A 13,097-nucleotide genomic window follows, 5' to 3' on the forward strand; every position below is an offset into this window, starting at 1 on the left:
ACAATGCAGAGTACTAATCACTATACGATCACGGCTAGCCACCAGGAGTCTACCAACTTATTTCAAATGTCAGAGGAAGGCTATGCAGAGATGGAGGGTCGGCAATGGGTAGAGATGTCCCATACTGGTTGTACTAAATGTACTTGCAAGAAGAAAGAAGAAATCACTGCCCTAACTCCAGGGGAGGATGAGGCATGCAGATGACAGGGAAGGCAAGAGGGAAGCCCAGAAAAAGATCAGGGGCCACAGTGGAGAACCTGATGGCTGTGGCGCTTGTTGGAGTTGGCAGAGGAAGCAGGGGAGGAGGGGGGTCAGCATCCTGGGACAGAAAAGGCTGAGAGGGATGGAGTAGTCCTTTCCTAACCTACTCCCAAGTCCTGCCAGCTCCACCTCCAAACACATCCCAGTCCTCCCAGCTCTCTGCCCCATGGGCGCTGCTCCTCACTGCACTTTTGCAGTCTCCTGCCTCCCGCTCCCAACCTGCATCCTCCAGTCCTCTGACAGCAGACAATGACACAGCCCCAAACCCTTCACAACTTGGCATTTCTGATGATAAAGACTGACTCCCTTCCCTGGGACTTGGAGGCTCTTCAGGATCTGGCCCTGCCTGCACTTGGGCTCCTCCCCACACATGCCCTCACTCTGGCACCCATCACACCAACTGTCCCCCAGGATCTATGTACGTGCAGCTCCCACTTCCAGGCACCCTCTCACCCAACACTGACTCCACAGTCAACTTGACTCACCCCTCATTTCTCACTCAGCACCTCCTTTGACTCCCCAGAAGAGGTTAGGGCCCTGATCATAAGCCTCCAGGGCCTACATGCTCTAGGAGATTCTCTGATAAATGTCTGCCTGAAAGCACCAGGAGGGCAGGGACCATGGGGCTGGCACAGCACTGGCAGGGCAGATACCCAGTCAACACCTGTGGAAGGAACCAGTGGGCAGGTCACCCCTGCGGCCCTTCAGCTCCAAGAAGGCACGAGAGGACGTGGGCTCATGACCACAGGAGGGCATCCCAGCTCTGCAGGAGCCCAGATGTCAGGGCATAGTTTCTTAGTGGAGGGCCCACCAAGAGCCAAGGGACAGAAGAAGAAATGCCTGGGGTCTGGCAGACCACAGAAGGGGTAAGCCGGTGAGCCAAGGACCCTAACAATCTGAGAGGTGGTCCCACACTCTCATGGGAATTCTGCCTTCAGCTGCTACCTCCCGACACCAAAGATGCCCTCAAGGTGCATGGCAGCCCCCAGCTGGCAACCTGTCACACCTCTACCTTCAGGCAGCTCTGGACCCATCCCCAGATGGGTTTGGCTAGTTTGACTAGCTCTTTATTCTCTCTGAGAAACCATAAGAACAAGAAGCCCTGACTGCCTCAAGCGTAAAGTATGGCTGCCATCTGTTCTAACACTCTCTGGCTGAAACTCCTCCACGGTCCTCCACCTGCAGGAGGATGGCTGTCTCCATACTGTTTGCAGAGAGACGCCACTCCCTCCCTGATATTCACAGCACCCCAAAGCCTCAAAGGTCGGCTCCGGGGCCAGCTGACTCAGGGGCCTGCCTCTCACCAGGGCAGCCTTGGTGAGACTGCCAGTGGTAGCTCTCCAGGGATGAAGCAAAGTCACAGTGCCCGCTACGCCAGGGCTGGGGGCAGCAAAGAGACACCCAAGTCACAAGGGCAAAGTGATAGGTTTCTCCCGGGAAATGCCAAGCCTGTGTACATGTCCTTCCCCTGGCTTGCTGGCCCACTCCCAGGATGTCAGCTGTGCCCTGGCCTTATTAACTGGACGTGAGGACCACATGGCTGCCTGCTGTTCTGAGAAACAGGGTTTCTGCAGCTTAGAGGGGTGGAGGAAGAGAAAGGGGGAGGGGGGAGAGAGAGAGGGAGAGGCTGAAAGACAAGACAGGACAAGAGAGACAGAGTGAGTGAGTGCACACACACAAAAGCCAACAGGTGGAGAGAAAAGCAGCAACAGACAACACTGATCCTTGGCCTGAGGCCTGGCGGGAGGGGTGCGCAGGGGAGGGCCAGGGAGGAAGGGCTGGGCCCCTCTTCCTCCAACATTCAGAAGTGGTTTCCAGCGGCTGCCCAGCCCTGCTCCACTAATCCGCAGCTGGCTGTAGGGAGAGTGTGGCCCCAGAGAGGCAGCTGAGAAAACCCTGCCAATGCTCTCTGCAGCAGCTGAATTAAGAATCAGCCCTGGCTGGTTTTACCCTCTCCTTAATTAAGACACTTCTCAGGCTCAAAAACACCAAAGTGGGCTGGGGACCAAGTCTCCTCCCAGATGGCAAGCCCGTGGGTCCCTGGGTCCTTCAGTGGCAGCCAGTCTGAGCCCCTGCCCAGAGCCAAAGCTCCCAGAGGAGGCACCTCCAGGTTTCTAGAATCTTAAGATTCAGCATCATTCCAGCCCCTGGCTCCTCAGTCTCCTGGCTACTGTGATGGCTCCCAGACACAGCTGCTCCTGGTCACCCGCACCCTAGGTTTCAGCCAAATGACCTTTTATTCCATGAAGGGCTGATCCTGGCTGTCTCTGGCTTCTGGTCACACTGACCCTTCATCATGCTGACCCCTGACCACTGCCAGTGCCCCCTCCTCCCCTCCCACTCCTCACCAGCCCTCAGGTTTTAGCTCAGCAGTCACTTCCCACAGGACATCTGCCCTGACATCTCAGAAATCCTGGGCTCCACAGCATCCCTGTCAGCCCAGCTCAGGGCTGGCATGTTTGCTCAGGACACTCAGCTATGAGGATGTAGGGAATGGATGGAAGATATGGGGAGTGGGGAGGGTCAAATGGCCAGAAACAAACACAAAGCAAAGTGCATGGGAGGCAGGACAGGCCTGGGCACTCACCTTCTCAGTGACCAGGTCGTAGAGCAGAGTGACCACGCGCACGGCCAGCACCTCCATGCCCTTCTCCTGGACCAGACTCCTCAGCACCTGCAGTCCCCCCAGCTTCAGGAACTGCTGCTGGGCATAGGGGAAGTGTCGCAGTAAGGAGCACAGGGCAAACAGAACCTGGGGAGACACAGATCCAGATGGGTGAGGGGCCACAGAAACTAGGCCTTGGGGCAAGCACCCGGAGGTGCCCCAGCTACCCCAGCCCAGCTCCCATTCTTCCTGGTCCCAACCACCACCCTTGGGTATAGCTCACCCCAGTACCCAGGGCTGTGAGAGCCAGGAGAGATATCAGACACCTTCAACACCACCCAGTGGACAAACGGAGGCCCAGGGCAGGAAACCAGGGTGTTGAACCTGAGACTGCACCGTGGGAGCAGGCCTCCGGATGCTTCACATACTACTGTGCTGCTTTAGGTGAAGGGGACCTCTCCCCCTACGCCACCCAGCGGATGGCCACTCAGGCCCCCAAGGGTGACGTGTACAACCCGGAAAGGGACCCTTGTCTTTTAGTCTCCACGGGTGTGCTGGGGCCTGGGCGGGAAAAAGGCAGCAGAAACACACCTTCTTCTTTGCAGTGAGAGACTGCTCCGTGGCCAGAACGACCAGCAACTTCTGCAAGGCTCCTCCCTCAATGGCCTCCACCTGGACCTTTGGGTTGCTGGAGGGGGAAGCACAGGAAAGCAGGACTTTACACCTACTCACCAACTTGGGGGCACGCCCCTGGGCCCAACCCAGGTAAGAGGGCTACCACCACAGCAGCCATCCCTGGGGAGGAACAAGGTGCACAGGGTGTGTTCCCACTCTGGACAAGCTAGAACTTATCTGGGGAACAGAAACAAACTGGTGTAGGTCCACCTGGGTACAATGGCCTATGGCACAGACAACAGGGCCAAGGGCCCCAGGCCAGTGTCCATTCCCTATCAGCCAATGGGCTGGGGCGATCTGGGAATGGAAATCACCGCTACCATTTTAAGATCCCTCTGATGCTGAAGATGCTACTTCAGTGTCCCTCCTATGGAAAGCCTTCCTCCACGCTCCTCAAGCCAGCCTTACGTGCTTCCCCCTTCCATGATCCCAGGTGCATCACACTCTGGGGGAATCACTAACGATCTGTTCCCTTCAGGGTGTGTAGCTCCAGGGCCAGGGACCCCTTCCTCTCTCTCTCCTCCTGGGTGGAGCACACAGACAGTATAAACACTTATGGGAGGGAGGCAGACAGAAAGAACAACATCCAGGGAGCCTTTGCATCCCTGAGTAGATCCTAACCCAGCTGCCTCCCTGTTGGACTCTCCACTATGTGAAAGCAGCTACTATGATTGTCCCCGTATCTCAGCACCCAGCACAGGGTCTGCCATGGCGTAGGGCCCTGGACAGTAAGGAGTGAATGAAGCAACATATGTGTACAACCATGACTGACTGCATCAACCAACAAACGGGCAACACTGAAACACAAAGAACCCAGAGCTGCCTCTGGAACGCCAGTCCCCATTCTGGGCTAGAGAAAGAGTGATGAGCTTTAAACAAATATTTCAGGCAAAGCGCTCATGGATGAAAGGATGGGGGTCCTGGAGGGTGAGACCTCCTCTAGGGCAGGGTGCCAGATAGGGACATGGCTGGGAACCCCTTACTTTCTAAGATCAAACTGATGATGAATTAAGGAGCAAGTGCCAAGCGCAGGGATCTGTGTAGTTAGGCCTTCGAAGGTCAAGATTCCTTCATCAGCAGCTTATGAGGTCTCAGAAAAGAAAGGTGGCAGGCATGTAAAAAGCCTGAGACCAGCAGCAAGGGGAGAGGCTGGACCAGAGGTGAGACAGTGGCTGTCACCCTCACCCAGACAGCAAGCACACGGAGGGCACCCAGTCTCTTCTGGGCCCTGGCTGCCTTATCTTAGCATGGCCACCACAAAGTACCCTGGAGACCCAAAAAGCACCTGTTTCTCCTAACCCACAATCTTAGCAGGGGGCCCTCAGAACATCTTGGAGAGTAAGGCAGAGTACAGACAAATCAGAGAGTCGATTCCTGATCCAAAACCCAGAGAAAAGGGGAGGCAGGTAACAAGAGAGAGAGCACACTGCTGCTCACAGGAGAGGGCCTGGCACACAGCAGGCACCCCATACAAGCTGGCTGGATGGTACGGTAATGGGGCCCAAGTGAGTCCTTGATGGTCCACCCACTACTCCTACCAGGCCCCAGCTTCAAGGTTCGAAGCAGACTTAGCACATGGAGCCAGTTTTCCTGCTGTAAAATGGGAGGCACCTGCATCCCTCTGCATCTTCTCTGCAAAAGGATGCGCAGGGTGGGTGCCGGCCTTTCCCACTGCAACTTCACTTGTGTCTGAGGAGCAGCCTGGAGATGCACTGGGGTCCCTGGGGAAGAAGGCTGACAGCTCCTCTCCAGATAGGCAGGTGGGTGCCAATGCAGGGATTATGGAGCTGAGCCTCTTCCCTGCCCCCTGCTCCCCCAACTTGAGAAAGGCAGCTGCTTCATCAAAGTGTGAGTTAATTAGGGCTGCCTCTGCCGTCATGTGTCTGAGGAACGCTCACCCACAACAGGCAGGGTCTAGGAAAAGAAGTCGACCACGCTGAGAAATTCACACAAACGTCAAACACAGTCTTCCAAGGAAGGGGGGCTGTGAGGCCCAACATCTCATCAGCCTCAGGGAACAGCACCTAGGAGCCCCATCCCCAGTGGGCCTGCAGGGCGGCACAGACAAGGCCCTCCAAAGACGTCATGTGAAGCTTCATCCTTGTCTACAGATCTGCTGAGAACAAGACCCAGAAACAATCACCTGGCTAACCCCGAAAGACAAGCTCAGAGCTCAGAAGCAGAGGGGCCTCCAAGGAGACCCAGCCTAAGCAGCTCCCAGAGTAGCAGCCCTGTCACTAACTTGGGCAGTACTGGAAGAGGGGAGAGACATGAATAATACTGCGACTCTGCCCACCCAGGTTTCACCTGGCAGAAGGGGAGAGAAGACTCAAACCCCAAAGGGAACCACAGCACAAACAAGAAAACAAACTACCAGGGGCAAAAGGGGAGGGCACATACTGTGTAGGCAAATTCCTAGGATCCTCCAGAGAAAGAATAAGCCAATGGGAGTAAACAAAAGATGCCAAAAGCCAAGAAGATATATGGCTTCCCCAGCATTTTGTCTATCAGAGCCCCATTGTGGGTTAGAAAGGGCCAGAAAGCACTGTCCTAGGAAAGATCTAGAGGCAAGGCACTGTCCAGGCAGTTGCTCAGAGAAGCCCCACGTGCAGAACAGATCCTTGGGGACACTCAGCCTGTTCTCTGCCACTCAACACTCAACAAGCCAGGCTCCACACATAGGAGAGACACCACACCACCGTATTCTACTTACAGGTTTCAGAGTGAATAAATGAACGGCTATGTAACTTTTAGGCCGTACCAGGTGGCTCTGAACCTAAGGTCTGTGGGGGTTCAGAGAAAGAATGTCTGGTCTGGAAGAGCCAGGAGGGCTGCCTGGAAGAAGAAAGACTGCAGAAGACTGGAGTACAAGTGAGGAAGACAGCCTGTGCACCAGACGACAGGCATGTGCTCAGGGAACAGCATGAGCATGTACAGAGAGGCAAGCAGACCATTCAGTGGAAGGCTGCCCTGAAGAATCATAGAAAACAGGGCTGAGGAGTGCAGCTGACTCCTGACACAAGGGCAGGTCAGGCTGCGACTGAGGATGAGGAGACACAGGACCATACCCTGCCCAGCAAGTGGAACCTGCTCCTGCTTCTCCTTCCTCGACACATGCAAGGCAAAATGGGGAGTTGGAAACAAGCACTTCTAGGGCATACAGACACAAGAGAGGGCCCAGGAGAAGGGCCTGCCTCAGGACAGTGACCCCAGGGTGGGAGATGAGCTGGAGGGACACTCTGAGCCAGGCATAGCTCACAATTCCAGGTCAGGCCAACTGTTACGTGGTGTGTGTCGGTATCTGCCCAGCATCCTTTCTTCCTCACCAGGCACTGACACCCCTTTCTTCCCTTCCACTGATGGCTGCCTCTTCCACTCCTTGTGGTCCTGAGGGGGCAGGTCCCAACCCCGCAGGGAGGGCTTATGGCCCAATACTGGCTCATCATATCTGCCCCCCACCAGGCCCTCCGTTGGTTGCCGAGGACTGGCAATCAGAGCTTTTCAGTCTTCTACACTGGAGTCAGGACAGAGAAGTTCTCTTCTTCACAAGGTAGGTTGCTGTAAGCCAGAAGCACCTATAGCCATGCCAATAGCAGCCAGGTCCCATCCCAACCCAAACCATCCCCATGGAGGGAAGCCATTTAGAGCAGGAAAGAATAGAACTCAAACACAGGAGAAGTAAACCAGAGAGAAAAAGGGAAAGCCTGGTGCCTTTTGCCACTTGCGAAAATCACTTTCATAAGGCAATGAATTTACTTTTTCACCTGCAGCAGAGTCCTGAAAACTTGGGTAAGTAGAGCAGGACCATGGGCCAAATGTGGGCCTATGGCTGAGTGGGGCCAAGTGCAGCCTTAGCAGCCCTGGGCCCACACCCTGACTAGCTTAAATGAGGGAACTCATGTAACTCTGAGCTCTACCCCAGGCTTCAGGGCTTCAGTGGCTCCACGGACACATCAGGGGTTCCATACAACACCCTTCCGAAAAAAGCCTTTTAGCACCACCCAGTCAAAGAGGCTGAGGAAACACATCAGGAGGGTAGGAAAAACCAGGCTAGCATTTCCAGATGGCACTCAGCCCATCCAGGCAGGGACAGCAGAGAAGGGCTTTTCTTGAGCAATCTGCCCTAGAGGGGCAGACACCAACATGCTCTCAGAACCCCTCTCTCTCTCCAGGCAGCTCAGCCTTGGGCTCTGAATGCTCACTGCTATGTTTTGGGGGAAGAAATGCCCAAAATAGCTCAGAGTGAGGTCTACAGAATGTGCCAGGGTGAAAGTCTGGAGAACTCTTGGTGAGAATCCTGTAAACAATGGCTGATGACCTTGGGCAAGTCCCTTCACTTCAGTTTCTTCACCTGTGAGGCAGAGCTAAAACTACCTTGAGTTAAAGATAGAATAGCTAACGAGTGCCAAAATGCTAGACAATACATTGTGACTGAAAGATTATAATTATAGTGGGTTTGCTACACAAAGAGGCCAGACCATATCCTTGAGAACACTGCTTTTATTCACCCCAGATGCCCCAGGCACATGTATGCTGGCCTCATCCCCCTCCTAGCCTACAGACTCAGGACCGGAGCTGTGGCCCACGCCTGAGGGTGGGGGTAGGGGTGTCTTGCTGGCTGGAAGATGGGTGTCCTGACAGCTGGGGATGTGAGTGAGTTGGAAGGGCAGGGGCCTGGCACGCCTCTCAGCGACATCAGTGGCGCTGGTGTGCTCAAAGTCAACAGAAGGATATTAAGGACGTAGCTCGTCTCCAATGAGATAAATGAGAATAAACCTTGTTCAGGGCTAAGCTGGCTGGACTGAATAAATACCATTAGCACTTGGATTACTGGGATGCTCACAATCAGCAGGCGAGTCAGCTGTCTGTGTGCAGAGGGATGGCAGCAGCTGCTACTCTGTTAATCTTGAAGGCGGGGGGCGGGCGGGGTGCACGCAGAAATGGAAGTGATTGCATTTGCAGAAACCAAACGCTCTGGGTCAGGGTGACTGATGTGGGCAATATGCCAAGGGTCAGAGGTCATATTTCAGCTAACCAAGCTGAGCAAGTGTCTAGGGGGCATTGAGGAGGTGGTGGAGCTGATCTCAGGGTGGCCAGGGGGCTCATGAGAATGCTGCCCACTTCAGATTCAGAAGCTGCCCTCCTCCTTCCCTGTCACTCAGGACTCACTACATAATGTTCATGAAAATGTGAACATTTAGTTGTTCTTAAAGCTATTAGGAATTTCAAGATGGTGAGGGCAGAACATTAAATCAAATACAGGCCCTTTTCAGTGTGGGGTCCTCTGCAATGCACAGGGCCATGAAGCAGGCACTGCTGGCACCAGGGTGTGTGCACAGAAAAAGGAACTGCACAGAAATCCTGTGCACAGGTGAATTAAAACAACAAGGGCTAAAAAGGGAGTTTGAATCAGTGGAAAAGGAGAAAAACAAAAATGCAGAGTTTCAGGACGGGAAATAAGGATTAGGTTGACTGGTTCGACGGGGGCTGAGGAAATACTAAGGTGAAACCCCTGGTGCAGAGACTGTGTCATCCAGAGTTTCAGTCCAAACCTAGATATCAGGCTTGTCCACGGCACACTGGGGACATGAGACACATGGGGTATGTGCCCTCTCATGAGTCCCTGCAATATTTCTAAGTAGGACAATTATTATTTCTTCTGTCTTCATAACAGAAGAAAAAGCTACCATTGTTCTGAAATGCTCTCTGCGAAGATGCTGTGCAGTAGGGAAAGGGGGCACACCGCAGGCTTAATCATTTGTGATCCTGACTGGTGACACTGTGCATGCTCATCTTCTTGCCCAGAGAGAAAGATTCCTTCTCCGATGGCCTCATCTTGTTTGTGCCCTAGCGTGTGGCCTTCATCACCTGTGAAACACAAGGACTTGCAGGATGTGTACTCCTGAAATAGGTTCATTAGGGATCTATAGTAGCCTGCCATCTAGGGATTAATAGGGTTAAGCATCTGTTAATCAAGATGTGGACAGTTACCAACTTAAATAAAAACAGAATAGGTTCACCAAAAAAATAAATGCCACGTACAACTCTTCCACATGAAAGTGAAGCCCCCAGGAGAAACAAAACATCCAGCCTGTTACGAGCTTCATACCACCTAACTGTGGTGGGAACCACATTAGGCCCCTCAGAAGTTCTATCTGGACACTGGAGAAAAGAAGGAGAATCACTGGACCCATTCAAATACAGTCCCCAACCAGATGCCAGTCATTTAAGCAAATGTGGGACACCCACAGTTCACCACAATGATAAAGCTCACAACAGTATCTCTAGAACCTCTTTCCAGACACAAACACACAGAATGATAATCTTCCTACCTCTGGAGAGACAAAGGGGCCTCAGAGGAAGGGGCACTGAAGAATCTTCTTGACATCTGGTAGCTCTCAAACATAGCTCTGCATCATAATCACCTTGGGCATTTCCCCCCTCCCTTAAATCATTTCAGACTGGGCACTTAAAAACTACTACAGAGAATTATACAGAAAAATAACCTACAGAAAAGTTGCAAAATAAAAAAAGACTCCTATCAAGAGTCACCTGTTAACATTTTACTACATTTGCTTTCTCATTTTCTCTCTGTATGTTTATACATTTTTTCTGAAATATTTGAGAGTAAGTTGCAGATCTGATGCCACTTTACCTGTAAATGTATCAAGTGTGTATTTCCTAAGAACATAACCACAGTACAGTTATCAAAATCAGGAAATTAACATTGATACATGATCTATAGATATTCAGATTTTGCCGACTGTCCCAATAATATACTTTTTAGAAAAATAATTTTGGTCCAAGGTCCAATCCAGGACTTACATGATGAATTGAGAAGCATGTCTTTGAATGTCCTTTAACCTTGACACACCCTTCCTTAGCCTGTCTTTGTCTTTCACTACATTGACAGTTTTTTTTGTTTTTTGGTTTTTTTTACATTGACAGTTTTGAAGAGTACAGGCCAGTTGTAGAATGTCCCTCAGCCTGAACTTGATGTTTTTTCCTGATTAGACTCAGGTAGTGTAGGTTGGCAAGAATGCCACAAAAGCAATGTCTTGTCTTCCTCGGTGCATCATATCAGGAGGCACATGATGTCATTCAGGCTCACAAGTGGCTGTGTTCACTTTGATTACTTGATCATGGTGGTGTCTGCCAGATTTCTCCACTATAAAGATATTATTTGTCCCTTTCGAACTGATAAATATTTTGTGATGAGACTCTTTAAGATATGAAGACAGCCTGTTCCTCATCAAACTTTCACCCATTAGTTCTGGCATTCATCAGTAATTCTTATTTAAAATAATTAATACCATGATGTTTGTCAAAGGATGATATTCAAACTCCATCATTGCTTCTATCTGTATTTGTTGGCACTCTACCTAAAAGAAGTTTTCCTTCTTCCTCACTTATTCATTCATTTATATCAGTATGGATTCTTATTTAATCTATGGGTTATAATCCAGTTCTACGATTATATAAAATATACCTGATTAAATCTGAAAAAAAAATAGAGCCTTTTCATGTTGGTTTCTGTGTCTTTTTGACACATTTCCATCATTCTTTGAGTACCTCCATACTTTTTGGCACAAGATGTTCTTGTACAAGATATAGTACTTTTCCTGCACCTGCTGTGGAATAAGCCATTTCTCCAAGGAGCACTTCAGGCACTTTCTGAAAATTCTAACAGATTCTAACCCTTACCCTACACATACTGAATCACAGCCTCAGAAGATAGGGCTCAAACACCTGATTTTTCACAAATGCTTCACATGAGCCTTACCAGGAGGCCTGGCACTGATCTGAGAACCAGCATTTGGGATAACTAGATCCAGTGCCCAACCTTTTATCCAGTACAGCATGTCTGATAACTGGCTGCAAGGTTGAAGATTACAGCAGTAGGGAGACTCATCCTTACGTTAGCTTTAAACTCTTCCAATTGCTAGAAAAACGTCTTCTGTTACCAAGCTAAAATCTGCTTTCATGAAGCTTATATCCACTGGTCCAAATCTGCCCTCTCAAAGTAGAGAGGGTCACCTGAACCTGCCCTGACAGGTCAGCCCTTCTGAACCTTAGAAGCCAAATGCCCAGAGAAAGATCCCCTCTCACAAATCTAGCCTCATGGGATCCAGCAGTCATTCTTCATGTGACTCCTGAAATCCTTTGCCTTCTTGACAATGCTCTATGGGACACTGCCCCATGTACTGACGAATCCCTGCAGAGGTGGTATTCACACCTATCCACAGGACTCCCCCTGGGCCAACCCCTCCAGAGTTCAGTGGGCCCAGCCACGCTGACCCAAGGTCATCTGCCCCTAATACCTGAGGCACATCTAGGTTTTTGGCAGTAGTGTCACAAAACTGACTCAACACTGGGCCTGCCTAGGTCAAATCCCTGCAGGCTGTTCATATCACCCTCTGATGAGTCAAGTGTTCTCCAAAATGGCCCTGAATACAAGTAGAGAAGGTAAAAAACAAGTTACAAATGATTCGGTGCACTGACACCATACTTTTGTTCGTGTGTGGTAAGACTTTTTAAAAAAACAAAACAAAACCAAACCACAAATATGGGTTATTTATAAAATTAAAAATCGAATAATAACAAAATTTTAAATGTTGCTTTGCTACGTGGGCCCTTCGTCCTAGCCTGTCACTATTCTTCTGGATCTTCATTCTGTCTGTCTAACATGTTGGTTATCCCTTCCGAATCTGTGTCATCTGCCCCCATGCCCTCACATGAGAACCTGAATGCAGGTTGGACAGGCAGAGTCTGACATGATCTCTTTGGCACATCACTACAGTGAAGGCTCTGCTGACACTTAACCACTTATAAACAAACCTTTATTAGGTCTGATTGTTAAAGACATGCGGATTTGTAGCTACTTGATCATCAATTTCTCTATCTGATCTATTTGATTATCATGAGATTCTGACAAATGCTTCTGAAATGCAGATTCCCTCTTTGTCTGTAACAGCGGTCTAATCTAGGTTGGCAAATCTTCCTGAAAAAAGAAATTAGAATTAGGAGGGAGCATGAGAGTCTTCTGGGGTGCTGTTAAAACCCTATTTCTTGACTCAGGTGGTAGTTACATGGGTATGTTCACTTCAAAAAAGTCATCAAGTGGTACGCGTAAGATGGTTGTACTATTCTGTAGAAGGAAGGGCAGGAGGAAGGAAGGGATATTAAGCTTTAAATCAGTCTATTTTCATGGAACCCACACTAGCTCCAAGAGATCACCTCTCTTTAGAAATGCCCATAAATGAAGTCTCAATAACTTGCCTTGTTATTTTGAAAAGCAAAACAGTTACCATCCTGCCTCCTTACTCCTCTCTCAGTGATGCTTAAACATTCACATGCACAGGTCTCATGATGATATTATTAAGTTTTCATTTGATGTTTCAGACCCTAACTAATTTTAAGAAGCAAGTGGCTCTTCTCCTTCCTCACACTTTTGGGCTGAAGTTCTTAGCCATGTTTGTTTTACTCTTTCTGGAGGGAAGGCCATTCTTCTTAAAAGAGAAGTTAGAGGCAAAATAGAAGAGAGGACGGTGATACC

General features: G+C 50.3%; 1 protein-coding gene across 10 annotated transcripts in view; it reads right to left on the reverse strand.

Annotated features, from left to right (window-relative positions):
- SIL1 (SIL1 nucleotide exchange factor) overlaps positions 1–13,097 on the reverse strand; it is a 313,491-nt gene that overhangs the window by 27,184 nt on the left and 273,210 nt on the right. For all 10 annotated transcript variants that reach the window (XM_089908487.1, XM_089908488.1, XM_089908485.1 and 7 more), the window contains 2 exons: positions 3,458–3,554; positions 2,849–3,013 (listed from right to left, as the gene is read on the reverse strand). In XM_089908487.1, coding sequence (XP_089764613.1) covers positions 2,849–3,013; positions 3,458–3,554 — 262 coding nt within the window. The remainder of the gene's footprint in view (positions 1–2,848; positions 3,014–3,457; positions 3,555–13,097) is intronic.

This window comes from Delphinapterus leucas, chromosome 3 (assembly GCF_059928025.1).
Source record: "Delphinapterus leucas isolate spDelLeu-1000000601 "Yukka" chromosome 3, BTC_Dleu_Yukka2, whole genome shotgun sequence".
Classification (NCBI taxonomy): Eukaryota; Metazoa; Chordata; class Mammalia; order Artiodactyla; family Monodontidae; genus Delphinapterus; species Delphinapterus leucas.